The sequence below is a fragment of the Mauremys mutica genome, chromosome 20 (genome assembly GCF_020497125.1).
Source record: "Mauremys mutica isolate MM-2020 ecotype Southern chromosome 20, ASM2049712v1, whole genome shotgun sequence".
NCBI lineage: Eukaryota > Metazoa > Chordata > Testudines > Geoemydidae > Mauremys > Mauremys mutica.
The window spans coordinates 13,231,537-13,257,936 of NC_059091.1; the positions used below are offsets into that span (position 1 = coordinate 13,231,537).

The 26,400-nt window shown below is 62.0% G+C and overlaps 1 protein-coding gene across 1 annotated transcript; it reads left to right on the forward strand.

Annotated features, from left to right (window-relative positions):
- Nucleotides 1-1,387: 1,387 nt before the first annotated feature.
- Nucleotides 1,388-24,677, forward strand: LOC123354016 (syntaxin-binding protein 2-like). The gene is made up of 20 exons (XM_044995613.1): nucleotides 1,388-1,531; nucleotides 2,723-2,788; nucleotides 4,194-4,243; nucleotides 5,268-5,349; nucleotides 5,948-6,024; nucleotides 8,196-8,274; nucleotides 9,365-9,468; nucleotides 10,620-10,768; nucleotides 11,495-11,579; nucleotides 15,107-15,237; nucleotides 15,384-15,491; nucleotides 16,447-16,504; nucleotides 16,998-17,063; nucleotides 17,733-17,813; nucleotides 18,148-18,283; nucleotides 19,943-20,049; nucleotides 20,534-20,623; nucleotides 23,299-23,384; nucleotides 23,798-23,955; nucleotides 24,516-24,677. The coding sequence occupies exons 2-20, from the start codon at nucleotides 2,752-2,754 to the stop codon at nucleotides 24,593-24,595; spliced, it is 1,764 nt and encodes a 587-aa protein (XP_044851548.1). The 5' UTR covers nucleotides 1,388-1,531; nucleotides 2,723-2,751; the 3' UTR covers nucleotides 24,596-24,677.
- Nucleotides 24,678-26,400: the final 1,723 nt, after the last annotated feature.

The window sequence follows — 26,400 nt, forward strand, 5'->3', positions numbered from 1 at the left end:
GTTCTACCTAAAGAACCACCGGGCTGAGGGCAAGGGCTGTAACTCTCTGGCCTTCGGGGGGCTCAATAAGCCCTCCTACAAGCTGGAGTGCAGGTGAGGGGTTGCAGGGGCTCTATAACAACCACCCCCGGGCAAAATGAGACATGGACTTATATTCACCCTGTACTGAATTGCAGCCACTTCTGGGGTGAAGGGCAGTAGCTGCATAACAACACACAGCAACACTGCACAGGGATTGCCTGCCCAGCACTGAAATGCAGATATCTCTGGGGTGGAGCGCAGAAGCAGTGTAGTAACAAAGCAACACTATACAGGGATCACTCACCTGGCACTGAAATGCAGACATCTCTGGATGGAGCACAGCTGATGTGCAACAGCACTCAACAACACTACACAGGGATCACTCACCCAGCACTGAAATGATGCCACCTCTGGGGTAGGAATGCAGCAGCTGCTGAACAGCCAAAGAGAGAACACTACTCACAGTTTACAACAGGGTGCAAAGAAGACTCTCACTTCCATTTGAAACTTCTGGGGGAGTTTAACAGCATGTTCTGTTTCTGTAACCTGAGCTGAACAGCAGCCAGGGCACAATAGCTTGGGTCTGCACTGTGGGTAACCAGACAACAGCTCTGGCATGAGGGATTTGCTCTGACTGATGGAGAGAGGAATGAGGTAGGGAGCCAGTCAAGCCTGGGGAAACAAATTCCTTCTCCAGGAGGCTTTGCTCCAGGATCTTGGAGCCCAGGCTCTACAGCCATTAATTACTGCACCACCCAGCCAGAAGGGAAGGGCTGGGGCAGGTCTCTGCACTCCACATGTCACACACAGACAAGGCAGAACGAACCATGTCACAGAATGAATCAATTGCAGAGCCTGGACTAGAACCCAGGAATCCTAACTGCCAGCTCTCTGCTCTGACCATTAGACCCCACTCCGCTTGCAGTCAGGATTGAACCCAGGAGTCCTGACTCCTAGACCCCCCCCCTCCACCATTCCTCTAATCCAGTGGTTCTCAACCAGGGTTACATGGGCCCCTGGGGGTATGCAGAGGTCTTCCGGGGGTACATCAACAGGCTACATAAAAAGCATTAGTGAAGTCAGTGCAAACTAACATTTCCTACAGACAATGACTTGTTTATACTGCTGGGTGTGTTTTGTTATAGGATTATAGTCTGTTAAAATATGTGTCTATTAAATTCAATGTGTAGTTTGTAAAGCTAAAGCAGCAATCCAAGATGGAGTCTGAACTGCCATCTTGTGACCGCCATCTTGTTGTTTACTGTTATCATGGCCCAGTCCTAACTGGATCCAACCAGTTTTTCCCCCCATTGGCCACTCCAAGGACAATGTCACCCTTGCTGGGACTGTACCATATTTTCCCGCCACTAAAGGCAGGGGGGACTGAGCTCCCTGCCGAGTGGCGCAGTCCATCCCAGTGACTGTGTGCGCGGCTCAGGCCTGCCCAGCACGTTCTGCCCGAAGTGACGAGTGAGGGAAGGAGATTCCATCGAACCCGCTCCTGCTCCTGGTACAGCCCGGGGCCTGGCTGGGGGGCTGGGTGGAGGTGGGGGGCGAGGGGCCTGGCTGGGGGGGGCTGGGTGGAGATGGGGGGTGAGGGGCCTGGCTGGGGGGCTGGGTGGAGGTGGGGGGCGAGGGGCCTGGCTGGGGGGCTGGGTGGAGATGGGGGGTGAGGGGCCTGGCTGGGGGGCTGGGTGGAGGTGGGGGGTGAGGGGCCTGGCTGGGGGGCTGGGTGCAGGTGGGGGGCGAGGGGCCTGGCTGGGGGGGGCTGGGTGGAGGTGGGGGGCGAGGGGCCTGGCTGGGGGGGGCTGGGTGCAGGTGGGGGGCGAGGGGCCTGGCTGGGGGGGGGCTGGGTGGAGATGGGGGGTGAGGGGCCTGGCTGGGGGGCTGGGTGGAGGTGGGGGGTGAGGGGCCTGGCTGGGGGGGGGGCTGGGTGGAGATGGGGGGTGAGGGGCCTGGCTGGGGGGCTGGGTGGAGGTGGGGGGCGAGGGGCCTGGCTGGGGGGGGCTGGGTGGAGGTGAGGGGCGAGGGGCCTGGCTGGGGGGCTGGGTGGAGGTGGGGGGCGAGGGGCCTGGCTGGGGGGGGGGCTGGGTGGAGATGGGGGGTGAGGGGCCTGGCTGGGGGGCTGGGTGCAGGTGGGGGGCGAGGGGCCTGGCTGGGGGGGGCTGGGTGGAGGTGCGGGGACACAGCTGAGGGGGGTACTGGTTGGAGGGGGGACTTGCAGCTCGGGGTGGGGCTCTGACCGGAGTGGGCTGAGGCCCCACTACCCGAACCCCGTCCTCGCTCTAAGCCTGCCCGAGGCCCCTGCCTCCCTCTGCGCCCCACATGACCAGGTGGGGGTTCAGTGGGGACCTGCGTGGCCCTGTCACCAGGCGCCTGCCCACGGGTGCCCAGGCCTGGCCCCCGCAGCGCCAGAAGTGGGGGGCTGCAGCGTTCGGCCGTCATCAGCCTTGCAGACATCGACCCACCAGCACCTCAGTTGCTTTATACTGAAATCAGTCACTGGGGGGGCTGGGCCCATCCGTCAGTGACACTAGGGGGGGCTGGGCCCATCCATCTGTGAGGGGTCACAGACACTCCCCAGAGCACGGCAGGGAGAGGCCAGGGCGCGCACAAGGGCAGGAGCAGAGCAGGGGCGGAACCCAGGAGTCCTGACTCCAGCCCTGCCCCATGCACAGCTGAATCCCACTTCCCCCCACAGGACTCGAGTGGACGTGACAGGAGGCGAAGATGGCTCCATCCGGGTTGAAGGCAGTGGTGCGTGAGAGTAAGTGCGGAGCCGGGGGCAGGGCCCAGTTGGGGAGGATTAGGTGTCAGTCGGAGCAGAGAGCTTCCCCCATCACCTGCTTGTCACACAGCAGAAGGGGAGGGAGGGTGTCTGCCCCACCCCCAAGGGCTGCCCCCTGCCATAGGAGCTGCACCTTGGGGGAGCATCTCTTTCCATTGGGGTAACTCCCACCAGGGCCAGTGGAAGGATATTTTGTGCCCTAGGCGAAACTTCCATCTTGCGCCCCTCCCTCTCCCCATCAACCACCTCTGAAAACTAGTAATCTTAGTGTTATAAACAGCCTGTCAGAACGGGTAATGGCTGCGTGCGAGGAGAAAAATGACATCATAGCCACTTTGTACCATAGTGAAGCAGTACGCTTCAGCCCAGCCCCATCGCAGAGCTGGCCTAGGCTATAGCTGTAATGTAGGAGAGAACAAGTTAAAGCCTGACACTCGATCAGCATGGCCTCTGCTGCCTTGTGCATGCTGGACTCTGAGGTGTTTGTTAGTCCTTGTCTTCTCACAACACCCTGACCTGCTGTGAGGGCTGCGTTACTTCAGAAGCCCAGGCCACTGCTGAATCTCCAGCCCAGGCTGCAGTGGACGGGGCCTGTGGCTAAATCCAAACCACACACCTGGGGTTTAAAAGGCCGGGGCTGGGCCAGGGCACCGTGAGGCTGAAGAGCAGCAGGTCTGGGGGGCTCTCCAGGTCCTCGGCCACCAGCATGTCAGAGGTGAGGGCGGTGAGCACGAACTGATCCACCTCGGCCACCAGCAGCGACGCGAAGCCCAGGGAGGAGGCCACGTTTTCCGCGCCACCCCACAGCTGCACCACCACCTGGAAGTACTCCCGCTCCACGCCGCCCAGAAGCTCCACCCGCATGGGGACAGAGTCGCAGCTAGGCCAGGGCTCGGCTGCCGTGTGCTGTTAGCGGATCCCACGTTTGGGGGGGAGCCCAGTGCTGGGATGGCAGGGGGTGTGGGTGGGTGAGCGGAAGAGAGAGCCCAGTGCTGGGGCTGCAGGTAGTGCGGGTGGGGGGGCACTGGTGAGCGGGGGGGAGCTCAGGGATCTGGGGGGGGGGAGGCAAAATTCTTTTGCTTGGGACGGCAAAAAACCTAGAGCCGGCCCTGTCTCTTGCTGCATGGGGTCAGATCCTTAGTTCAGCTGCGCTCGTATCTGGCCTGGCAGAAAGGAAAGGTTATCAGAGCCACGGCCCATCTAGCCTGCCAGCCCACCACGGTCGGTGACTGGGGGCTCTGCTAGGAGCACATCATTAGCTGGCCTGAAAGCAGCCTCTGAGCCACTTCCCCGAGGGGTCTTTCTACTAGCCAGTGGGTCCTGGCTCAGGGCACAGCCATCTTGTCCGAGCCCCACCACTAATCCCCATCTCTTTCCCTCACAGAGATCTTCAGCGTTGTCTTTCGCAGCGTGAAGAAGGAAGGAGAATGGAAGGTAAGCAGGCCGGGCCTGCTGCCCTGGTGTCCCCCTGGGGATATGCTGTATCCATATATTGTGCTCCTCCCCCTCCAGCCTCTTGGGATTCATTAGGAACCTGAGGTTTTCCAGGCTGGATCAGATCCCTGCTCTGTCTAGCCCATCATCCGTCCCCAGCTAGGCTTGGGTATGTCTGTCTTCCCACTGTGCTGGATCAGACCCAGCTTGTCCAGCTAGCCCCATATCCGCCCCCCCCCCCGCACCGGATCAGACCACTGGGCCCAGTGAGCCAGCCTGGGTGGGAGGAGGAACAGGAGAGTGCCAAGCATGGGGGCAGTATGCACCATTGGGCAGGCAGGTTATTGAGCCCCCGGCATGGACTGGGCTGGGGTTTGTGGAGCAGTGGGCTAGGCCGGTGTGGCAGAGGGAGCACAGGGGACTAGCTTTCCCAGTGGCTGGATCTGGTACAGAGGGATGCTGGGCTGCACAGAGCAATGGGTTCATTCGGCACGGAAGGAAGGTGGTGGAGATGTTGGGCCGATGGCCTACAGGGCTTTCCTAGGGGAACATGGAGACTCCTCTCATTCCATTTCTCCATGCCTGATCCTGGTTCTGTCCGAGGGCTGGGGACCGGGTATGTGGTGGATCAGAGCAGGGCACTGGGAGCTAGGACTCCTGGGTTCTGTCCCTGCCTCTTGCACTCACCCTGTCACCTGGGCGAAGAGGCTGATCTCCTCCAGTCTAGGAGGGTAGAGCCATTCCGAATGGCCGGGGGTCCCAGGTTTGTCTCCGTCTCCTACATCTCATACCAGCCACTCTGCTCAGAGCCGCTTTCCTTCTCGCTCCTCACACAGTCCTTAGCATGGTCAGCTCAGCCAAGTGCAGGCTTGGTAACGGCCCTGCTGCTCTGCTGTGGAAGGGCTGGGCCGGGAGCCATCGGCTCTGCCGTTAGCAGTCGCTCTGCTCCCTTGGCTGTGCCATGGATGATGATGGTGGGCAGCTGGGCTCAGGGCAGTGACTAGCTCCCCTCTCGCTACCTCAGGTGCTAATCATGGACCACCCGAGCACGCGCATCCTCTCGTCATGCTGCAAGATGTCCGACATCATGAACGAAGGCATCACACGTGAGTGGGCCCTCCCTCCCGTCCGATCCCCCCGCCAGGGCTCCCCTCCCCCTTGGACACACCTCACAGTTGGGGAGTTGACTTGTCTACATTCACGTTTGCATCTAGTTTCCTCCCTTTGCAGCCCCCTAGACGCCCTCCTTGCTATTGGTACCTTCCCAGCCAGCTCTAGTTCCCTTAGCCCGGCGCTTTCAGCCCCTGGAACCTCTTCAGCGCATTTCTCAGCTCCCGTTAACTCCTCGCTGCTCCTCCCCCACGCTGCAGGCAGGGTCCTGGCTGGGGAGGGGGAATGCTGGCTCCCTGCTCCAGGGTGGAGGAGCCCTGGGGTTGAGGGGCACAGAGCTGAGCCAGGGCTCTAGCGGGGTGCCCCCAGCACAGTACACAGGGATGTTCCCTCCCTGCTCCGTACTGTGGCAGCATCGCAGCCCATGGCCCCACATCAAAGCAGCTGCTGCATTGTAGCCTGCAGAAACCCCCAGCCTGCTGCCAGCGAACATCCCTGTTCCCCTTGGCTTTCCCTCCCCCCATCCCGGTGGAGAGCAGCTGGGGTGGGTGGCTAGGACGCACTGACCCACACCCAGTGTCTGCTCTCCCCAAGTTGTGGAAGATATTGACAAGTGCCGGGAGCCAATCCCCAGCCTGGAGGCCATCTACCTGCTCAGCCCTGTGGAGAAGGTAGGAGCTCGGGCCTGGGGCAGGTGGATGGGGAGCAGGGGAGACCCCGGGGCAGCTCCTCGTGCTGCCTGGAGGTGGCGCTGTCCGGGGGGATGCGCAGCACGACCTCAGGATGGGAATGGGGCTAGTAGGGGCCCCCCAAGAGGCTGCTTCCCCAGAGCTGGGCTTCGTGTTCTTTGCCACGGGAAGCACAGATTGTCCCACGGACCTCTCCGCAGTGCAGTCCCATGGGGGTTGGATGGGATGATGCAGCAGGTGGAGAGAGGCAACCTCAGCTAAGCTGACCAGATAGCAGGTGTGAAAAATCGGGACAGGTGTTGGAGGGGTAATAGGATTCTATAGAAGAAAAATCCCAGATATTAGGACTGTCCCTATACAATCAGGACATCTGGTCAGTCTAACCTCAGCTGAGACTCAAAGTGAAGGAGAATCGCTGAGGCAGAGGCTCACGTAGCAGGGGCTGTGGGGGAGGAGGCTCCTGCGTCTGCTGCAGGGAGGTGAGTGGAGGGAGACCAGGGGCAGGGGGCACTGGCGGAGCATGGTGCAGCCCAGAACCCACAGGTGCTGCCCACGGATGGAGCGCTGTAGTAGAGGCCTGTGAGCTGGGGCCTGGGGCTCGGGACTGGTGTAACGATGCTGGTTCTGGCGGGACCCAACTGAGAGTGCCAATTCAGGACAAATTGCTTAAAACAGGGCAGTTACAGCCCAAGGCTGGGGGTTTTCCACCTCTAAGGCAAACCAAACCAGCCAGCCAGAGGACTTTGGTCTTACCCCAGTAGCTAAGCACAAGTCACACAAGGAATTCCCTTAGACACTCCCGTCTCCCAGTATCACCACAAGTGCTACTCGTTATGGGGACAAATGGTTATGAAAACCAATGCCCTAATAAAAGAAAAAGGGTTCTCCTGATCCCTAAGGACCAAGCCCCAGACCCAGATCAATATATAAATCAGATCTTATCCACAAATCACGCTGTTGCCAGTCCTTTAGAATCTAAAATCTAAAGGTTTTTTCATAAAAGGAAAAAGATATAGATGAGAGCTAGAATTGGTCAAATGGAATCAGTTACATACAGTAACGGCAAAGGTCTTAGTTCAGGCTTGTAGCAGTGATAGAATAAACTGCAGGTTCAAATCAAGTCTCTGGAGTACTGTACATCCACAGCTGGGATGAGTCATTCGGTCCTTTGTGTAGAGCTTCCTTGTAACAAAGTCCCTCCAGAAGTATGAAGCAGGACTGAAGACAAGATGGAGATGAGGCATCAGCCTTTTATAGTCTTTTCCAGGTGTAAGAACACCTCTTTGTTCTTACTGTGGAAAATTACAGCAAAATGGAGTCTGGAGTCACATAGGCAAGTCCCTGCATACTTTGCTGAGTCTCAAAGCATATCTGCCTTCTCTCAATAGGTCAGTTGTTTAGCTGATGATCCTTAGTGAGCCATCAAGCAGGCTAGGCAGAGCTAACACCAACTTGTGTGAGGTGGCACCCAGAAGCATGGCAGAAGTTTGAAATACACACAGTCTAGAGCCAATATTTGTAACTTCAACTACAAAAATGATACACATATACAGCTAGCATAACCATAACCAGCAAACCACAACCTTGTCTTAGATATTTGACCGCATTTATACAAGATTTGGTTCCACTAAAACCATGTTCTATATGGTCCCTGTTCACGTCAATAACGTGACAACCGGGCAGCCAGGTTCTCACCTGTCACAATGCCGGTCACGGAGTCTGAACAGCTTCCGAACACCCTGCCTGGCTAGCTGGTGTGGCAAAGCTGCAGGTGCCCAGTGTGGCACCAGGGGAGGGAGCGGGCCCTGATGGCGGCTGCCTGGGATTGCTGCTCGGCCGGCTGTTCCCTGGGCACTGCTCAGAGCCCACTTAGTTCAGCAGCAAGGCCAATGCCAGGTCCCGTCTGTGGCCGAGCACGGACACTTGTGTGCCAGCGAGAGACGGGGCTGGGCCCTGAGGCTGTCCCGGGCACATGGGCACATGTCCTGTTCCAGGTGGGGAGGGAGCCAAGAGCCAGGGGGGTGAAAACCAGCCCACCTCCTGACAGCATCATGCTGGACCCTGAGTCCCCAGGGGCTGGGCATGGGCTGGGCCCTTCGGGAAGCAGGGAGGGGCCTCGGCTGGTGCTGACAACCCCCCTTCCCCCTTTGCAGTCAGTGCAGGCTCTGATCAGTGACTTTCAGGGCACCCCCACCTTCAACTACAAGGCGGCTCACGTCTTCTTCATCAGCCGTGAGTATCAGGAGGCAGCGGATTCCCCAGCTGGGAGCCTGGTCAGCGGCACAGTGGGGGTGGGGGGTCTCTCTCTGCCAGCAGGCCAGTGCCCCAGCAGACCAGACCGAACGACCCCACCTACCCCTTCCCCCCTCCTTCTCCCCCACGGGCCTGCCTCCAGCCAACACGGCTAACAGCGTGCGCCCAGAAAGGTGGCCTCTGGCTACCATTCCCAGCATGCATTGCTCCATCAGTCCCAACTGGGGTGGGGGGATGGGACACCACCAGAATACCCAGTGTGTCAGGGTCACATCTGCTTCTCCCCATTACCAGGGGCGGCTCTAGGCACCAGCAAAACAAGCTGGTGCCTAGGGCGGCCAAATCTAGGGGGCGTCCCCTGCTGCCGGGGGGGGCGGCAGGCTGGGTCGGCGGACCTGCCGCAGTCATGCCTGCGGGAGGTCCACCGGAGCCCCGGGACGAGCGGACCTGCCGCAGGCATGACTGCGGAGGGGGCGCTCGTCCCGCGGCTCGGCTGGACCTCCCGCAGGCATGACTGCGGCAGCTCAAGCGGAGCCGCCGGACCCGCGAGCCGTCCGCAGCTGCGGGAGGTCCAGCCGAGCCACGCGGGAACAGCGGTCCCTCTGCAGTCATGTCCGCGGGAGGTCCGCTGCTCCCGCGGCTCCGGGGCGCCTCCCGCGCATGACTGCTTGGGGCGGCCAAAAAGCTAGAGCCGCCCCTGCCCATTACAGCGGCAGGGGGAGCCCAAGTCCCCGTTCCTCCTTGTGCATCATCCTGAGCTGTACACTCCAGTCACTTCCCCCTGTGGAGGGGCTGAGGGAGGGTGTGAGACGGGGCTGCACAGGAGAGATTATGGCCCCCCCTCACTGCTGATGCTGCAGAAGGCGAGAACCCGGCGTGACTCTGGTTTGGTGGGGCTGGATTCATCATTGACTCCTGTGTGTCCCTGCTGGCTTGCCCAGGTTCCCCACAGGTGTGCAGCACTACTGCCCCTGCTGTGCCCATCCTGGCCTTGTCTGGGGGGGCGGCACTGTGCTGGGGGTCCTGAGCCCTGTGCCTGTCACCCCCACCCACTGCCTTTGCCTTGCAGCCTGTCCTGAGCCTCTGGTCAAGGAGCTGAGGGAGTCACGGGTCACCAAGGCCATCAAAACCCTCAAGGACATCAACGTGGCCTTCCTGCCCTACGAGAGCCAGGTGAGGGGTGGCCGGGCTTTGGAGGAGCTGGGCTGCGGGGCAGACGGTGACGTACGACACCCCACCCTTAGTGTTCAACGTGGCTGGGGGGTGGGGGGGAACCTTTCCCTTCTAGGGCCCTGGGTTTATCGCCAGCACAGGGCAGCAGGGACTAGCCGGCTGCTCACACCCTGTGAGACGGGGAATCGCTGGCTTAGATGTCTGGGGGAGGAGGGCCCTGCCTCCCCGGCTTTACCAGCTCTTACTGATGGTTTATACCAGGCCTGCAAGACAGCCCGATACTCCACACGCCTGCCCTTTGCCCAACCGCCCCATCCCCTCCTTGTGTCGTCAGTGGATTTCCCCCCTCATGCCCCTGAGGGGAGGGCTGTGTTGTCAGTCCCATTGCATTGATGGGGAAACTGAGGCACAGAGCGACATGAGCCTGGTCTACACACACAAGCTTTGTTGGTCTGGGTTTGTCACGGAGACGAGAGAAAAAATCCCCCCTGTAACTGATGCAGCTGTGGTGGCAGAGCCCCTGGGTAGATGCCGATATGCTGGCCAAGCAGTCCTTTCGCCACTGTAGCTTATTTCATCTGGGGTACCGGTGCCAGCTGTGCCAAGAGAAGCTCTGGCTGGTATAAGCTGAGTGTCCGTCAGGAGGCTTTGCTGGTTCACCCGTCCCGTTGCGCCAGCAAACCCTTCATGGCCGATACTGTTTTATTGGTGTCCAAGCACGTTTGCCCCAATGGCTCGTTCTGTTTGGCCAGTGAAATAAGCGACAGCAGCAGACGCGCGTTGATGCCAGGTTTGCCCGTGGCTACACTGGGGCTTTCACCAGACTAGAAGCATGGCCAAGCCCCCTCCCCCAACATTGACTTCTCCAGGGCAGAGACACACCCCGAGGGCACCTGGGAGTCTGCAGCTCAGTAAGGACCTGAAGCCGGAAAGTCTTCATCCCAGGCTGGTGCATGAATCTCTGGGCCGCTGTCCCTCTGCCACAACAGGAGTGGCTCTGGCAAAGGGCTCTCCCTCACTAGGGGCTCACTATAGCTCTGCCAGGCTGGTCTGGTCCAACAGCGCATCGTAGGGGCGTGGTGTGGGGCATAGCTGGCCTGGCTGCCAGCAGTTGGCACCAGGGTCTGATCTCTGCTCCCCTCGCCCCCTAGGTGTACTCCCTGGACAGGCCACAGACCTTCCACATCTGGTTCAGCCCCTACCGCTCCTTGGAAAAGAAGAAGGAGCAGGAGATGCTGGCAGAGCAGATTGCCGCGTTGTGTGAAACCCTGGAGGAGTATCCAGCCATCCGCTACCGGAAGTGAGTGTGCCGGGGGAAGGGGTGTGACGAAGTGGGAATGTTCTTAATGTTTTCTCTGAATACTGCGTGGGTGCCTGTGATGCAGCAGGGAGAGGGGAGTATTGACCTGGGCAGGTTGCAGGGGAGTTTTGCTGGGACTGTCTGCATTGGGGATGGGAGACTTTCCTTGAGGCCAGATACCTGAGCATGTAACCTGAGAACAAGGAGGGGGGTTGGAGCCAGGAGCTTTACCCAGGAAATGGACAAAGGCTGGAGGAGGAGTCGGGGGGGGAGGCTGGGTGAGACTGGCTGGAGGGAGTTTCAGTTTGGAGCTGGCTGGGAAAATGGCCTCCCTGGCGCCCCCAAGATGGACCTGACTGAGGGGGTCCTGTTGTCTGTACTGAAAGACCTGTCTTGGACTGTGTTGCTGTCAACTAAACAAACCTGTTTTACTGGCTGGCTGAGAGTCATGGTGAGTCACAGGAAGCCGGGGGTGCAGGGCCTTGTCTCCCCCACACTGTGACAAGGGGTACCCAGCTATCTGCTTCAGGAAGTGAGTGTGCCCGGGGAAAGGGGTACCTAGCTATCCCCTATAGGAAGTGAGTGTGCCCGGGAGGTACCCGGCCATCCGCTACAGGAAGTGAGTGTGCCCAGCGGGAGAAGGGTACCTGGTCATCTCCTACAGGAAGTGTGTGTGCCCCTGCGGGAGGAGAGGTTTCTGACCCATAGGGTTTGTCTTTGCTGCAGGGACCATGAAGAGAACTTCGACCTGGCTCGTGCTGTGCTGGCCAAACTCAAGGTGTTCAAGGAATACGAGCCCAGCATGGGAGAGGTGAGTGAGCTGTGCCGGCCGTGCCCTCGCCCTGGGACAGAGCCGCGGGGGGAGCACATGAGAAGTAGAAGGAAGGAGGAGCGATTTCAAACCTGCTCGGAGATCCTGGCTGGGGGAGGGGTGGGGTCTAGACCTGCTTGGAGATCCTGAGGGGTTGGCAGAACAATAGCATTCCCTGTGTGGGGACTAATGGCCCCAGCCCTTCTCTAACACTGGCCCTGGGCAGATCTCAAAGTGCTCTACAAAGGCCAGTGTCCTTATCTCCTCTGTACAGATGGGGAAACCGAGGCACCGCCTGGGGAAGTGTGTGCCCAGCACAATCTCTCTGTTTATAAACAGGGCTGTTTGATCACAGAACTAAGCTTTGCACACGGAGCCTCTTCCACACCTGGACACTCCTGTCTGTGTGTGCTCCTACACCCATCCCCACGGTATCGGAACCTCACTAGTGAATTCAGCCTCCCAGGGGAGGCGGGGTAGCCTGTGTTACAGATGGGAAACTGAGGCATGCAGGGAGTCTGCCAGAGCAGGATTAGAACCCAGCTCTCCTGAGCCTTAGCCACAAGTCAGCCCTGGCCTGTGGGCTTCCCCCAGCTTCTGCCGTCCCCGTCCCACCCCCAGCAGAGGGGAGCTGCAAACCCACCCCGCCCTGGATTCTCGCACAAGAAACTCAGAGGTTCCTGTCCCCCTAGGAGAAGCAAAGTGATGTAAAATACAAAGCCTGCCCAGATCTCTCCCTCCTGTTGTTTCTGCTCTTGCTTCCAGCCTTTGCCGAGCTGCTGGGAGACTGTGCACCTGTGGCCAACTGGGAATGTTTGTAATATCTTTTATGAAGCTGATGTGTGCCTCAGTTTCCCCTATATGTTACATGGCTTCTCTGGCGGGGCATGGGGGGGAAGGACTCTCAGGGAAGGTAAGAATCATGGTGTGTGAGGGGCTGTCACCTCCCTGTCTTGGTGAAATGAAGAGAATCCAACCCAGATCAGCTTGGGAGCCAGAAAGACCGTGCCAGCTCCAAGGGCTCCTGGCTGGATGCTCCCAGCAGGGAATCGGAGCAGGGCCCCCAGCTCGAGAACACAGAGTTGGGAAGGTTTGAGCTGGGGGATAAGTGAGGGAAGCTGGGAGCTCTCGCCTGAGAACTGACCAAGGTCAGACTGAGGCCTGGTCTACACGAGGCAATTGGGTCGGTGTAACTGCGTCGCTCGGGGGCATGAGAAAGGCGGCGTCACTGAAGCGGCGCAGCTGCAGCGGTTTACATGTAGACACAGTGGTGAGCTGGAGGCGGTTCGCGGGAACCAGTTGTTAAATTTAGAAGCCCTTTTAGAACCGGTTGTCCTGTGCGGGAAAACCAGTTCTAAAAGGGCTTCTAAATTTAACAACTGGTAAGTTTAAGTGACCCAAGAGCTTAGTTTGGGGGGAGCAGCCGCTCCCCCTCAGTATATTACCTAAAAGTGGCACCTTAGGCGCCGACCCCGTGGGTGCTCCAGCTCCCCACCCCAGCCCCAGCTCACCTGTGCTCCGCCCCGTTTCTCGCCCCCCCCCCGCCCGCTTCCCGCAAATCAGCTGTTCACGCGGGAAGCCTGGGAGGGCTGAGAAGCAAGCAACGGCTTCGCGCACACCTGGCTGCCCAAACCGTCTACACAGGGAAGGGATTGACAGCATGCTTGTTAACCACCGGAGCTACTTGCTGCAGCAGAGCTGGCTCCAGCCTGCAGCCCCTGTCTGATCTGTGCTATTCTCAGGAGCTGGGCGGTGCTGGGGAGGACAAAGTCCTGCTCCGTGCACACCCTGCTGTTCTTACTCCTGTGAATCCCCCCAGGGATATTCCTGAGGCTCTTGCCAAGCCTCCCTGTCACAGGTGTAAGCACTATCCCCATGTTACCCGGGGGAAACTGAGGCATGGACCAGCGTGCCAGGAGTAGGTGGCAGAGGCAGGAATAGGAGCCAGGAGTCCTGACTGCCCAGCCCCCATCAATAGAATCCAGACAGCTCGGCCACCGCAGGGCCGGGAGTGCTGACTCAAACCCTTCTGCTCTGGGCAAGGTGGGGTGACCCGATGGTTAAGCCAGGCCCCATCTGCAGTCGGGTATCCCTCCAGCAGAGCCTAACTGGCAAAGGTGTGAGCAGAGTCCAGAGGTGGGGGGCATAGCAACCCACCCAGGCTGGGTAGGTCTGGAGAGCAATGATGGCTTCAGCTCTGGGGTCATGTCCCTGCTCTGCCACAGACTCCCTGTGTGACCTTGGGTGAGTCACCCAGCCTCTCTGGGCCTCCATTCTCCTCTGCAATGGGGTGACAGCCCTGCCCAGCCCCACGTGCATGGTTTGGGGGGAGGCAGGATGAAGCAATGATAGTGCTACAGTGGTGGGGGCCAGATACTCCTCCAAGAGAGGCACCTCCCCGTCAGCCTCAACTAGGGTGACCAGAGAGCAAGTGTGAAAAATCAGGGCGGGGATGGGGGGTAATAGGAGCCTACATATGAAAAAGACCCCAAAATCAGGACTGTCCCTATAAAATCGGGACATCTGGTCACCCTAACCTCAACCCATTTACCCAGAGTCTGTGGAGACCTGCCAGCGAGTGGGTGGTGACTGGTCCAAGGTTCTGCTTCCAAGTGTGGCTGAAAATCGGGCCATGTACTGAGGTGGGACAGTTGGGGAAGCGTCAGGGGCTGTACGTCTCCGCTCCCCGCTCCCCAGACTGTCTGTGCTACCCAGCGAAGAGCAGACGCAGCCCCTTGCTGAGGTGCTCCTGGGTGGGCTTGGGTTCCACTGGGGCTGCTGGAGCTGGTTTCAGAGCCGTCCGCCGTGGGAGCGCAGGGCTGGTCTCCTATCGCCACCTGCTGCGCCAAGAGGGCAGTGCATGCTGATCAGGCAGGGAGCAGGGGCTGGGCCAGCCCGCCCATGATGTGGGTCTGAGATGCTGACCATTTGAGTGGTCTCTGTCCAACTGGATGCTGGGGGCCACCCAGGCTGGGAGCGGGGAGCTAGAGGCTCACATGGGGTCCCAGCTCAGATGCAAGGTGGGGCATCGGGATAACATCCCATTGTCCCCCTCTGGGACCTTGTATCAAAGAGTCTCTGGGCCTGGTGTTGGTTAATGATAGACTAGCCAGGGCCTTCTGGTGTAGTTCCCCCCGCCCCCACACAGCATATGGGGCAGGGGGTAGTTGGGGGGCTGCCTTGAAAGGGGCATGCTCCCGTTGGTGGAGAGGCACGAGCAGAGAGCATGCTTGGGGGAGGGGGGCATTGCTATTTGCACGAGGGGCAGGTGGCCCATCCCTGCAGGGGGCGTTGCAGCACAGCTGGGTGGGGAGCTCTCCCTGCCGGTCAGGTCAGGACCCCAGGGTATGTCCCAGCTAGCTTGGGGGGTGTCTCTTGGCTTTCCCCTGGGGTTGGGAGCTGGGCCGCAGAGAGGGCGAGTGGTGAAGTTTCAGGCCACCAGGGCCCATTGGATTGTGCCATGTAAGCCAAGCCAGGACCCCTCCGCCAGAGCAGGGGGTGACGGGTCTCTCTCTCCTTTGCCCCAGGGCCCCGACAAAGCCCGCTCTCAGCTGCTCATTGTGGACCGGAGCTTCGACCTGGTATCCCCACTGCTGCACGAGCTCACCTACCAGGCCATGGCCTACGACCTGCTCAGCATCGAGAACGACACCTACAAGTAGGGCCTGGCTGCCAGCAGGGGGCACCCCGCACTCCTCCTCAGGCGGGCTGGGGGGGATGTGTCCCAGGCACCTGCACTGCTCTGCAGCCCCCAGGCTTGGGGGAGGGGTGCCGCAGCCTGACCCCGTCTCCCCTCCCCCGCAGGTACGAGACGACGGGGACCAGCGACTCACGGGAGAAGGAGGCGCTGCTGGACGAAGACGACGAACTCTGGGTGCAGCTACGCCACATGCACATCGCTGACGTCTCCAAGTGAGCGCGCTCAGCCCTGCCCCTGACACGCCCCTCAGTGCCCGACCCATCCCTTGGACACTCCCCACCGTGCCCCACCCAGGGCCAGAACCCATCTCCCCCTCCCCCCAGGATACACCGCTCTGTGCCCCAACCAATGCCTAGTGCTGGGATCTGCTACCCACCCCCATGCTTCAGCACACCCCTCCCCTCCACACCCACTGCAAGAACCTCTCCCCTCGAACACACCTCTCCCACCCAGTGCCAGGACAGCCCACCCCCTTGACACACTCCTCCCCCTATTTTCCAGTGCTGGGACTTCCCCCATCTGCCCCTTCAGACACACACCTCCCCACCCTGGGGCCCCCTCAGACACACCCCTCCCCTTCCCTTCCCACCCAGTGTTGGAACCCCGCTCCCCGTTGGATACACTCCTCTCCCATCCAGTGCAGGGACACCCCCCCGCAACACACCCCTCTCCTGCTCACTGCCAGGACTCCCCCTCCCCCTCCCACCCAGTGCTGGGGCCCGTCCCTCAGACATGCTCCTTTTTGAGTGCTGAGACCCCCTGGCCCCAGCCCCTCTCCCCAAAGGACCCCTGAGCGCTCCCTTCCAGAGCCACTGTCTGCACCTCCTCTCGGAGATCCCCCTGGACACTGTCTTCCCCCGATCCTAGGATCTCCCCATGCGCCTCACAGCCCCCTTGAGGGAGTCCTTCACCGACCTCCTACTGGGCCTGCTGCTGCCCCCAGACCCACCCAGCAAGGCGCCAGGAGCCCCCAGAGGTGCACTGAACTCTCTGCCTTGGAGTAACTTGGGAAGAGCCCCCCACACTCCCCCGGCCCCATATGAGGCTCTCGAGGCAAAAAACCCTGGTGCCCGTGGGATGGGGACTCTATCCCCTGTAGCATAGGACAGGGCGCCCCTACCTTGAAGGCAGTGCCTGGCTCCGGCCTGACCCCTCTCCCTGCTGCAGGAAGGTGACGGAGCTGCTGCACACCTTCTCTGAGAGCAAGAGGCTGACCATGGACAAGGTGCGGTGGGGGAGTCCGGGACTGGGGGACCCATCCCACTGCCACTGATGGGGAGGAGGGGCTGCTCTGCTGCCCCAGGAGGCCTTGGCGGGGGGGGGGGCTGTCCCATTGCTCCCAGGGTTTACCTGTAACGGGCTAAGAAGTATATGTGGAGCCCCCTGCCCCCCAGCCAGAGCTCTGGAGCTCCCCACAGTGGGGGAGGGCAGGGGCCCATGGGGCGGGGTCAGACAGCAGGATCGGGGCCGCGCAGGGAGAGCTGCAGGGAGCCAGACCTGGCATCTCCGCGGCCTGCTGCCGCTTTACACCTCAGGGGCGCTCGGGTTGTGGGGCTCCCATCTCATTCCAGCTCGCCTGGGAAAAGCAGGTCTAACCCAAGCCACAGCCATGTGTGGCCTGAGTGACCCGCCCTGGCCCAGGCGAGGCCTCTGCCCTGCAGGGGTAGGGGGTTCCATGTGCTGGGAGGGGCCGGGATCTCACCACTGCTTCCCTCCAGGCCAACATCGAGGACCTGTCCCAGATGGTGAAAAATTTGCCCCAGTACCAGAAAGAGCTGAACAAGGTAACGGCGCTGGAGCTGTTAGTGGGCAGGGGGCAGGGCATTCAGTGGGGTAATGGGGGGCAGGGTGCTCTGTGGGGCTGGTGAGGCACAGTAGGGACTCTCTGGGGAGCAGGGCACTCGGGGGCACTCTACTTTACTGCCTGATGAGAGCTGCTGACCTGTCCCATCGGGCAGAGCCATTTCCCCCCCAGGTGCTGTGTGGCACCATGGGCAGTAGCAATGCCCCAGCAATGGCAGCCCTTGGGTAATGCCCACGCCTTGCTGCTGCAGCTCTCGGGAGAGGGCCTTGGTGGGCTTCCAAACTAGCCCGTTGGAGCCACTCCTGGTGCCACTGGGCCATGTGCCAACGGAAAGCTCCTGGCCACTGGCACAGGTACCCCGACACCTGCTGGTCTCCAAGCCCCCAGCCTCGTGGTGACTAACAGAGAAACCGTGGGCTGCTTTGGAAGCTGCTTCCTCCTCCTGATCCTCCCCTCCAGCTGCCCCGCTCCACCCCAGAGGTGGCTGCACATCAGTGCTGGGCAAAACAATCCCTATATACTGGCCTTATACAGCCGGTTGGGGCTGCCCCTCTGGCTGAGGGGCCCTCCTTGGGGGTTGGGGGGTGCAGGTGCTCTGGACCAGCCGGTGATGCGGTAAACTCCCCCGTGCCCCGGTCTCTCCCCGCAGTACTCCACACACCTGAACCTGGCTGAGCACTGCATGCGGCACTTCAAAGGATCGGTGGAGAAGCTGTGCGGCGTGGAGCAGGTGGGTCTGTGGTCAGAGCCTGGCTGGGAGGCAGAGTCTGGCTCATGACTCAGCCCGGAGAAAGGGGTCTCAGACCCACAGGCTCGCTGGAGCCAGGGCCAGCCCCACCATGCAGCACCGGGGGTGCAGAAAGGGGACATGGGGCTCAGGTTACTCTCTGGAGGCACATTGCGCACCCCAGGGGGAGCCGACCCCAGGGAGGAGGGGGCCCTGGCACAGGGGGTAGACGAGCTGTGGGTCATGGGGCCATCGCGTCTCCCATCCTGTTGCGGGGGTGGGAGGAAGCGGAGCGGCCTGACCTGGGCCTTGTGTGTGCACCTCCCTCACCCCCCAGGACCTGGCCATGGGGATGGATGTGGATGGGGAGAAGATCAAGAACCCCGTGAAGATCATCGTGCCCGTCCTGCTGGACCCCAGCGTGCCGGCCTACGACAAGCTCCGTATCATCCTGCTCTACATCTTGAACAACGGTAACGCCACAGGCCTGCAGGGGGCAGCACTGGGGGGATGTCGACACACACCCTGAGCGGCCCCCGGCCCGTTCTCTGCAGGGAGGGGGAACATCCCTCCCTTCCTGCCAGGGCTCCCGCCTCCGCCCCTCTCCTGGAGCCTCGGCGCATCAAGCGCCGAGACTCCGGCCGAGCCCCTGAGCCCCGCCCCGATCCGCGTGGTGAGGGGGCGGGGCTGGGAGCTCCAACGGGGCCTGAGCCCCGCCCCGCTCAGAACGCCGTGGGGAGGGGGCGGGGCAGCTGCCTCCGGTCGGCGTGGAGCTCACATCCCCGCTCCCTCACCACGCGGCTCTGAGCGGGACGGAGCTCAGGCCCTGCCGGCGACGTGCTCGGTAAGAGGCCGAGGCCGGGGGGAGAAGCGGAGGCCAGGGCCGGGGCCGGGGGGGGGGGGGGAAGACGCGACGGCCGGGGCCAAGCGGGGGGGGGGGAGAAGCGGGACCCGGGGCCGGGCGGGGGGGGCCGAAGCGGGACCCGCCGCTGTCGAAGTGCAGCCCGGTCTTCGGCGGCGGGAGGCCCCTTCTGTTCCGCGACCCGCCGCCGAAGTGCCCAGAAGGCCCGCGGCGGGAACCCCCCCCCGCCACCGAATTACCGCCGAAGGCCGGGCGGCGGGTCCCGCTTCGGCGGTAATTCGGCGGCGGGGGGGCTCCCGCCGCAGGTCTTCGGGGCACTTTGGCGGCGGGTCCCGGAACGGAAGGGCCCCCCGCTGCCGAAGACCCCGGGCCCCCAGAATCCTCTGGGCGGCCCTGCTTCCTGCAGGCTGTTCAGACACCATGTTCTGCCTCTGAGCCCCCTGCGACCAGTTCCCTGCCCACCCCTTGTGTCCTCCCTGGACCAGCTCCCTGCTTCTTGCTGCATCCAGCCCCTTCCCCCAGCTCACCAGGGCCTGGGGAACCTCCCTGACCCTGACATTGGCACAGTCCCTCGTCCCCCATCGGTTCCTGCCCCATGCTGGCTCGGTGGGGCAGGGCCCTGCTCCGGGGCCCTTCCTGTAACCCTGCTCAGGCACTGCCCCTGCGCCCATTGCCCAGGCCAGGTGCCCTCATGTGGCTCCTCTGGCTGCCCAGTTTCCTGGCCAGGGGGTGCTGTGGAGTTGCCAGGCCTCCCCCTCTGCACTAAGCAGCAGTAAATGGTTTGGGGGGGTTGCCCTCCCTCCAGCTCAAGGCCTCACAGCCTTAAAGAGCCAGACCATGGCTCTGACACTGCACCTGACTGGCCGCAGAAGGGGGAGCCCAGATCAGGGGGAGGGGGGCTCCCACTGCACTGCCGGGGGGAGCTAGAGAGACCCCTGCCCCCAGCGCTGAGAGAACCTGTGGAGGCAGGAGCAGCAAGAACCTGAATTCAATCATTAACTGTGTGGGATCCAGTGGGTTAGAGCGGATGGTGCTGGGAGCCAGGACTCCTGGGTTCTACCCCCAGCTCTGAGAGGGGAGTGGGGTCTAGTGGTTAGAAGGGGGCTGGGAGCCAGGACTCCTGGGTTTATCCCCAGCTCTGAGAGGGGTGGGAAGAGCAGGATCTCAGGATTTGATCAGGGAACTAGGACTCCTGGGCCACAGACTGAATGTGCCTGGGCTGTGGGTGCGTCCCAGGGGTGCTAGCGCTGACCTGTCTCTCCCCATGCAGGTGTGAGCGCGGAGGCCATCAGCAGGCTGATCCAGCATGCCAGCATCCAGCAGCAGGGTGACATCATCTACAACATGGAGCGCCTGGGCACCTCCTTCATGCCTGGGGTAAGGGACTGGGGCCAGGGGCCGGTAGCTGTACCCATGCCAAGGGGCAGATCTGTGCTGCACAGGGGAGCCCAGGACATCCTGGGGGTGTCCCCCTATGGCAGTGACCTACTCCCACCACAGAGGTGGCCTCTGCCCCTGTACAGTGGGGTGATGCCCTCCCCATATGAGGGTGACCCCTGAGTTACTCCCCATCTGGGGTGACCCCTTCTGCCCCTGCAGAGGACCCTGGGAGTCAGGACCTCAGATCGCCAGGGAGCTGGAGCTGGTGACCACTGCATGGGGTGAAGCGGCTCTGTCCTCCCACCAGTCTCTCTCCCCTCCTCTCTCTCTCGCTCAGTGATCCATTCTGTTCTTTTCTCTGCCTCTCCCCTGCCAGCCCGGCTGGAGCGACTCAGATAGGCCGCGCTCTCCCTGTCTGCCCCCATTCCCACCCCGCACCCCCTCCCTGCTGCCTCTCACCCCCTCTCCCGTCCTCCCCCAGAGTGGGCAGCTGCAACCCAAGAGGAAGGTGCGGCTGGAGTCCACCTACCACCTCTCCCGCTGGACCCCCAGGCTCAAGGACGTCATGGAGGTACCTGGCCATCTGCTTCCTGGCCTTGGGGGTGGGGGGTCACACCTGGCAGGCTGGGCCCAAGGGGGTGGGGCTGGTTTGGGGTCAGCCATGTGTAGAGCCCTGCATATCCGCGCACCATTTCTGCAGATAGTGGATCGGCTGCAGAGACAACCAGGTCAGTCTCTACTCCCCAGCAGCGCCTGGCCCACAGCATCCGGCTCATGCAGCCCGGGGGGCGCAGCGCGCTCGGGGCCGCCAGCCAGCAGCCAGTGGCTGTCCGGCACCCATTTGCCCCACTGCGCTGCTTCCTGTCCTGCAGGTCGAGCAGCACCAGCGTCCCCACCAGCTCCTGGGCAGCAGGATTTGGGATTGGAGCGGGTGGGGCCCCTGCACCAAGGGTGACCAGATGTCCCAATTTTATAGGGACAGTCCCGATATTCAGGACTTTTTCTTATATGGGAACCTATTACTCCCCACACTCTGTCCCGATTTTTCATACTTGCTGTCTGGTCACCATACCAGCGCCCCACCCCTCCACCCCCTGTGATGCAATATGCTCTGCTGCTGTCGTGTACCATCGCTCGTGGCCCCCCAGAAACATCACTTGATAAGACACCCCTTCCCCCCAGCCCCCACCCCCTCCATGCTGCCCCCACCCCCTCCACGCTGCCCATTCTCGAGAGCCCGCCCCCGCGCTGCCCCTTCTTGAGACCCCACCCCCACACTGCCCCTTCTCCTCGAGACCCCGCCCCCACATTGCCCCTTCTTGACACCCACCCCCATGCTACCCCTTCTCCTCAAGACCCTGCCTCCTCCACGCTGCCCCTTAACCTCAGTCCCCACCCTCGCGCTGCGTCTTCCCTGCAAGACCTCCTTCCCCTCCCCCCACCCCCCCGCTATCCCTTGTGAGCGCATCCTGCTGCTGGTGAGGATGTGGATACAGGTAAAAGACGGCTAGTGAAGTGGTCTCCAAAGTGGGGTGCGCAAGAGGATCCTTGGGGGTGCGCGGCAGGAGAGGCGCTTCGGCTGGGAGTCCACAGGGCTTTTTTTTTTTTTTTTTTGCTTTGGCACAAATGGTGGAGCCAGCGCGGCAGGGGGTGTGCGATCAGAAAAGTTTGGAGACCACTGGGCTCGTGGATCGCGGGCTGATGCAAATCCACATTTTTGTATCTGTGCAAGGCTCTAGCCATGTGAGGGGCTCACCAGAGAGCCCTCTCCTGCTGCCATCCTTCGGGGTCTTAAATCATAGAGACGAGTGTTGGGGAGTTGTCTTACCCGGTGCTGAGATGCTGCCACCTCTGGTGGGGGGCACGGGCGTTTTATACAGGGGTCCCTCACCGGGGCTGAATTCTTCCTGAGGAGTGGCAGGCAGCTGTTAACAGCCGCACAGCAGCACTGCCTGAGTCTAGGGCAGCAGGTGATCAGTGTGTAGGGCTGGAAGTGCAGGGGATCCAGGCAGCACACTGTCATGGCTGGCACTGGAATCTGAATGGCCGGCAGGGTCCTTGGCCTAACCTCCAGTGAGGAGCAGCTGTTTGTCGTTCATCTGAAAAACGAACTCCTGCAGCACAGTACTGGTCACTGACTGACCGGGGAGCGCGCCTCCTGCAGAGCCTCCCCACTCCCTGCAGTACAGAGCCCCCTAGCGCCGCACTGGGACCAGCACTGACTGCCAGGGAGAGCGCCCCCTGCTGAGCCCTCCCCCCCACTCCCTGAAGTACAGCGCCCCCTAGTGCCGCACTGGGGTCACAGAGCACCCTCTGCTGACTCACTAGCACCCCCCAGCACCCAGTGGCTTTTCCTTAGAGGTCTCCTATCCAAGCGCTGCCTGAGTCCAAACCTGCTTAGTTTGTGAGAGGTGACATGGTCGCTCCTTCCCCCCACGCTTGCTGGGGCCTGAGCCCCTCGTCGCCCTGCCCTGTGGGGCACTCCTCAAGGGGGTGAGGGGAGCACATTTAGTTGCCTTCAGCCTACTGGCTTGGGGATCCTCCAGGCCAAGGATTAACCCCCTAGCCCGAGCTCCTGTCCCTGGTAGATCACAGGCGGGAGGCTCCCAGGCCCCTGTTCCAGCGCTGTGATGGTTCCTCCTGTGGGATTTTGGAGCAGGCAGTTGCGGTAGCCTCAATCCCATGCCTAATCCAATCAGGGGCGCTGCCCCCACCCAAGCGCCAGCCGCAGCTCGTCAGGCCTTAAGCTTCCCTGTCCAAGTCAACGCAGCGGATTCATGTAAAAGCCCCTATTATGTGGCATTCGGATGTATCACAGCCTGGGCCCCCGCGTGGCTGGGACACACCTCATGGGGCAAGAGGCAGGGCCTGGATCTGCCTGCAGCAGGGAAAGGGCACTGAGGGCAGCCTCCCCCCCCAAGTGAGGGGCCCTGGATCCAGCTGCAGGAGGTCTCTGCCCTCCCCATAATGATGGAGGGGTGGGGAGTTCACAGCAGGGCACTGAGCAGCTGAGGGGGATGTGGGGAGATGGGGGGGCATCACTGGAGGAGTCCGTGTGCTCTTTGCTGGCTCCCCATGCGCCACCCCAGAAAGGGGGCCCCAGGCTGCTCCCCCCAGGGACTGTCAATCATTCAGTGAGGAGCTGTCCCAGCCCTTCCCCCCAGTGGGGCCTGGCTTGGCCACCAGGTCCAAGGTTCCTGCTGCTTGGCCCCTGCTGACCTGCCCTCCCCCTGCCCTCCCCACCAGGACATCACTGAGGACAGACTGGACAGGGAGCTGTGGCCCTTCGTCTCAGACCCGGTCCCTTCCACCAGCTCCCAGGCTGCTGTCAGGTAAGGCTGAGCCTGGCTGGGCTGTGGGGGGCAGAGCCCTGACATCCTCCCCCCTCCCCCCCAGGGTGTAGGAGCCTCTGTGCCTGGGAGTGCGTGGCCAGGACCCGGCCCTCTACAGGGGAGGGGGTGCCCAAGAGCCTGGAGCCCTGGACCCCTCTCAGCATGTCTCCCGCCCCCCAGCAGTCCCTCAGCACACCAGGGCCCAGGATGGAGGAAAGGGACTGGCCCAGCTTTAGACAGCACCCCCAGCCCAGGGCAGGTGCCACCCTCCCCTACTCCCTCTTGCCTGCTTTGGGTCTCCTGTCCCACGGCCTTGGGCAGGGCCTGCCCCCCAGCCTCCTCGGGGCCCTGCCCTTCCATCTGGCATCCCTCAGCGAGCCCCTGGTATCCACACTGCCCCTCTCTCCCTCCAGCCCCCACTCCAGGCACTGGCACAAGAACAGGCCAGCGGCCGAGAACCCGACGGGCCAGCGCCTCATCATCTACGTGCTGGGTGGGGTGTCCATGTCTGAGATGCGCTGCGCCTACGAAGTGACCCAGGCCAGCGAGGGCAAGTGGGACGTGGTGATCGGTGAGTGGGGCAAGTCCTGGGGGGAGGGTGGCTGGAATGCCCAGGTCAGGGACAGTCAGGACCCTCTGGGAGGCGGACACCCTAGAACCACCTGCCCAGCACCCACAGGGCACCCGTGCCACCCTCTGTCCTCCTGCATCCGGTGGGCCTGGGAACAGATGTGCTGGCCCCACCTGCCCGCATGGGGGCCCCACATGGCCTGTATCTAGCCACCTGATCTCCTGGCCTCTGGCTCCCCAGGGCTCTCCTTGCCCAGGGACCATGTGTGGGGGCCCAGTCAGACACCCCCAGGAACACCCATGGGGATATGGCTCACCCCCTGCACACACCCCTCTAAGACCCAAGGGTGAGGAACACTGTCAGCGGGTGGATTCTTGCCTGGCCATGCAGGGTACAGCGGCACGAGGGGTGCGGTGCCAGGCCGCGGTGGGTAGGAGGGGCTGTCTCCTCCCCCCCTGCACTAGAGCAGGATCCAACTGCAAGGATGGGGAAGATGGTGATGCCAGCCTCATGCCTCCCCCACTGTGCCCACCGCTGCCAACCACCTGTCTCCCCCGCAGGTTCCAGTCACATCCTGACCCCCAGGCGCTTCCTGGATGACGTCCAAACCCTCGACCAGCTGGCCCCCGAGGAGGCCTAGAAGCAGCCCCTTCCTCCCAGAGACTCTGCCCCCCACAGCTCGCTGCCCCCAGCTCCACCTGCTTTTCTCAACAAGGCACCTTCCCCCCTACTCCTGGCTGTGGTGTCGGTTCTTGGGGGTGGGATGGGAGAGGGGCTGGGGGGACCCCCAGGCTGCTTGGCTGTTAGGGCAGGGGGCAGGCCAGCCCATTTGGATAATTGCTGTGCGGCTGCCAGGTGGGTGGGCGGCGGATTGGGAACACACAATTAAAACGCTCCAGAAGAGACATCTGCCCAACTGGCTGGTTAATGGGGGTGGGGACAGGGACACAGCCCCAATCTGGCCAGGGCAGGGCCACCAGTCTAGATGGAAGTGGGGTGGGAGGCGGGCAGAGCCTGCCCACAGGAGGAGGAGGGGAAGGGGGACACCAGTCCGACTTGGAGATCTTGAGGAAGGTGCAGTCACGGTTGGCCTTGATGGTGAAGATGAGGGGCTCCCCGGTCAGCCCAGCCAGCTGGCCCACCATCCCGCCGGGTGCGTCAGGACGCGGCACACGTCCTCCGCCTTGTCGGGCAGGCGCTGGTAGACGTGCAGGCAGCCCCACAGCATGAAGTAAAGGCTGACGTCCTGTTGGGGGGTGGGGTGGAGGATAGAGAGGAACGTCAGCCCCAGCACCAGGGTGAGGGGCAGGCCTGCCCCCAAGGTGCGCACCCACAGACAGGCTGCCAGGAGACCTGGGGGACAGCCTACAGCTCCGGCCGAGCCTGAACTCTCTGGAGCACCCCACTAACCTCAGCAGAGCCACAGCCCAGCATGAATACCCCCAGCTCCATGGCAACCAACCCCTTCCCCATTCCAGCTGTGCAGGGTTTAATGTTTCCTAGGCCTGAGTCCCAGCACCCGGGGGGAGGAAAGGGGGGGCTGCCATCCCACCTGCCCAATAGGCCTGCAGCCCCGGGGGGGGGCACGCACAGGGAACCCCTGGCGAGGGCGCTGTAATGGGCTAACAAGGTGCAGAGGGAAGGGATGGGGTGCTCGGGGCAGGGCACTTGGGGCAGCAGCCTCTGGATCCATTTGGTAGGAGCTGCAGGGAAGGCCCTCACGCCGCATTGGGAGAGGACAAAGGGGGACTGGAGGAATGGGACTCCAGTCCACCACAGTCATAGGCGCTGACTCTGTGGGTGCTCCGGGGCTGGAGCACCCAGGGGAAAAATTAGTGGGTGCTCTGCACCCACTGTCAGCCAAGCTTCCCCCCGACCTACCTCACCTCCACCTCTGCCTCTTCCCCGAGCGGGCCGCGTCTCCACTCCTCTGCCTGCCTCCCAGTGCTTGCCAGCGTAACAAGCTCCAGCAGGGAAGGGGAGGAGCGGGAACGCAGCGCGCTCAGGGGAGGAGGTGGAGGTTGGCAGGGATTTGGGGAAGGGGTTGGAATAGGGGCAGGGAGGGGGCAGAGTTAAGGTGGGGACTTTGGGGAAGGGGTTCGAATGGGGGCAGGGCATGAGTGGGAGGGGGTAGGGCTGGGGTGTAGTGAGGGCAGGGCCAGGCGCGGGGGGGGCAGCACCCACCGGCACCAGCAGACGTCAGCACCTATGGCCTCAGTGCCATTGACCTCCGCAAGGAGGGACTCGGCGTGAGAGGCTGAGGAAGCAGCAAGGCCCTGTGCTGCTGGCAGACCAGGAGCCAGCTCATGCCAAGGCCCCCAGGCCTCACTGAACACTGACAAATGCAGAGCCAGGAACCAGGCTGGCTCACCAGTGTGTTCCCACTGTTAGAACAGATGTGAAGTTGATGCGAATGTGTTTGGTGTTTAGAAATGCTGGTCAGAT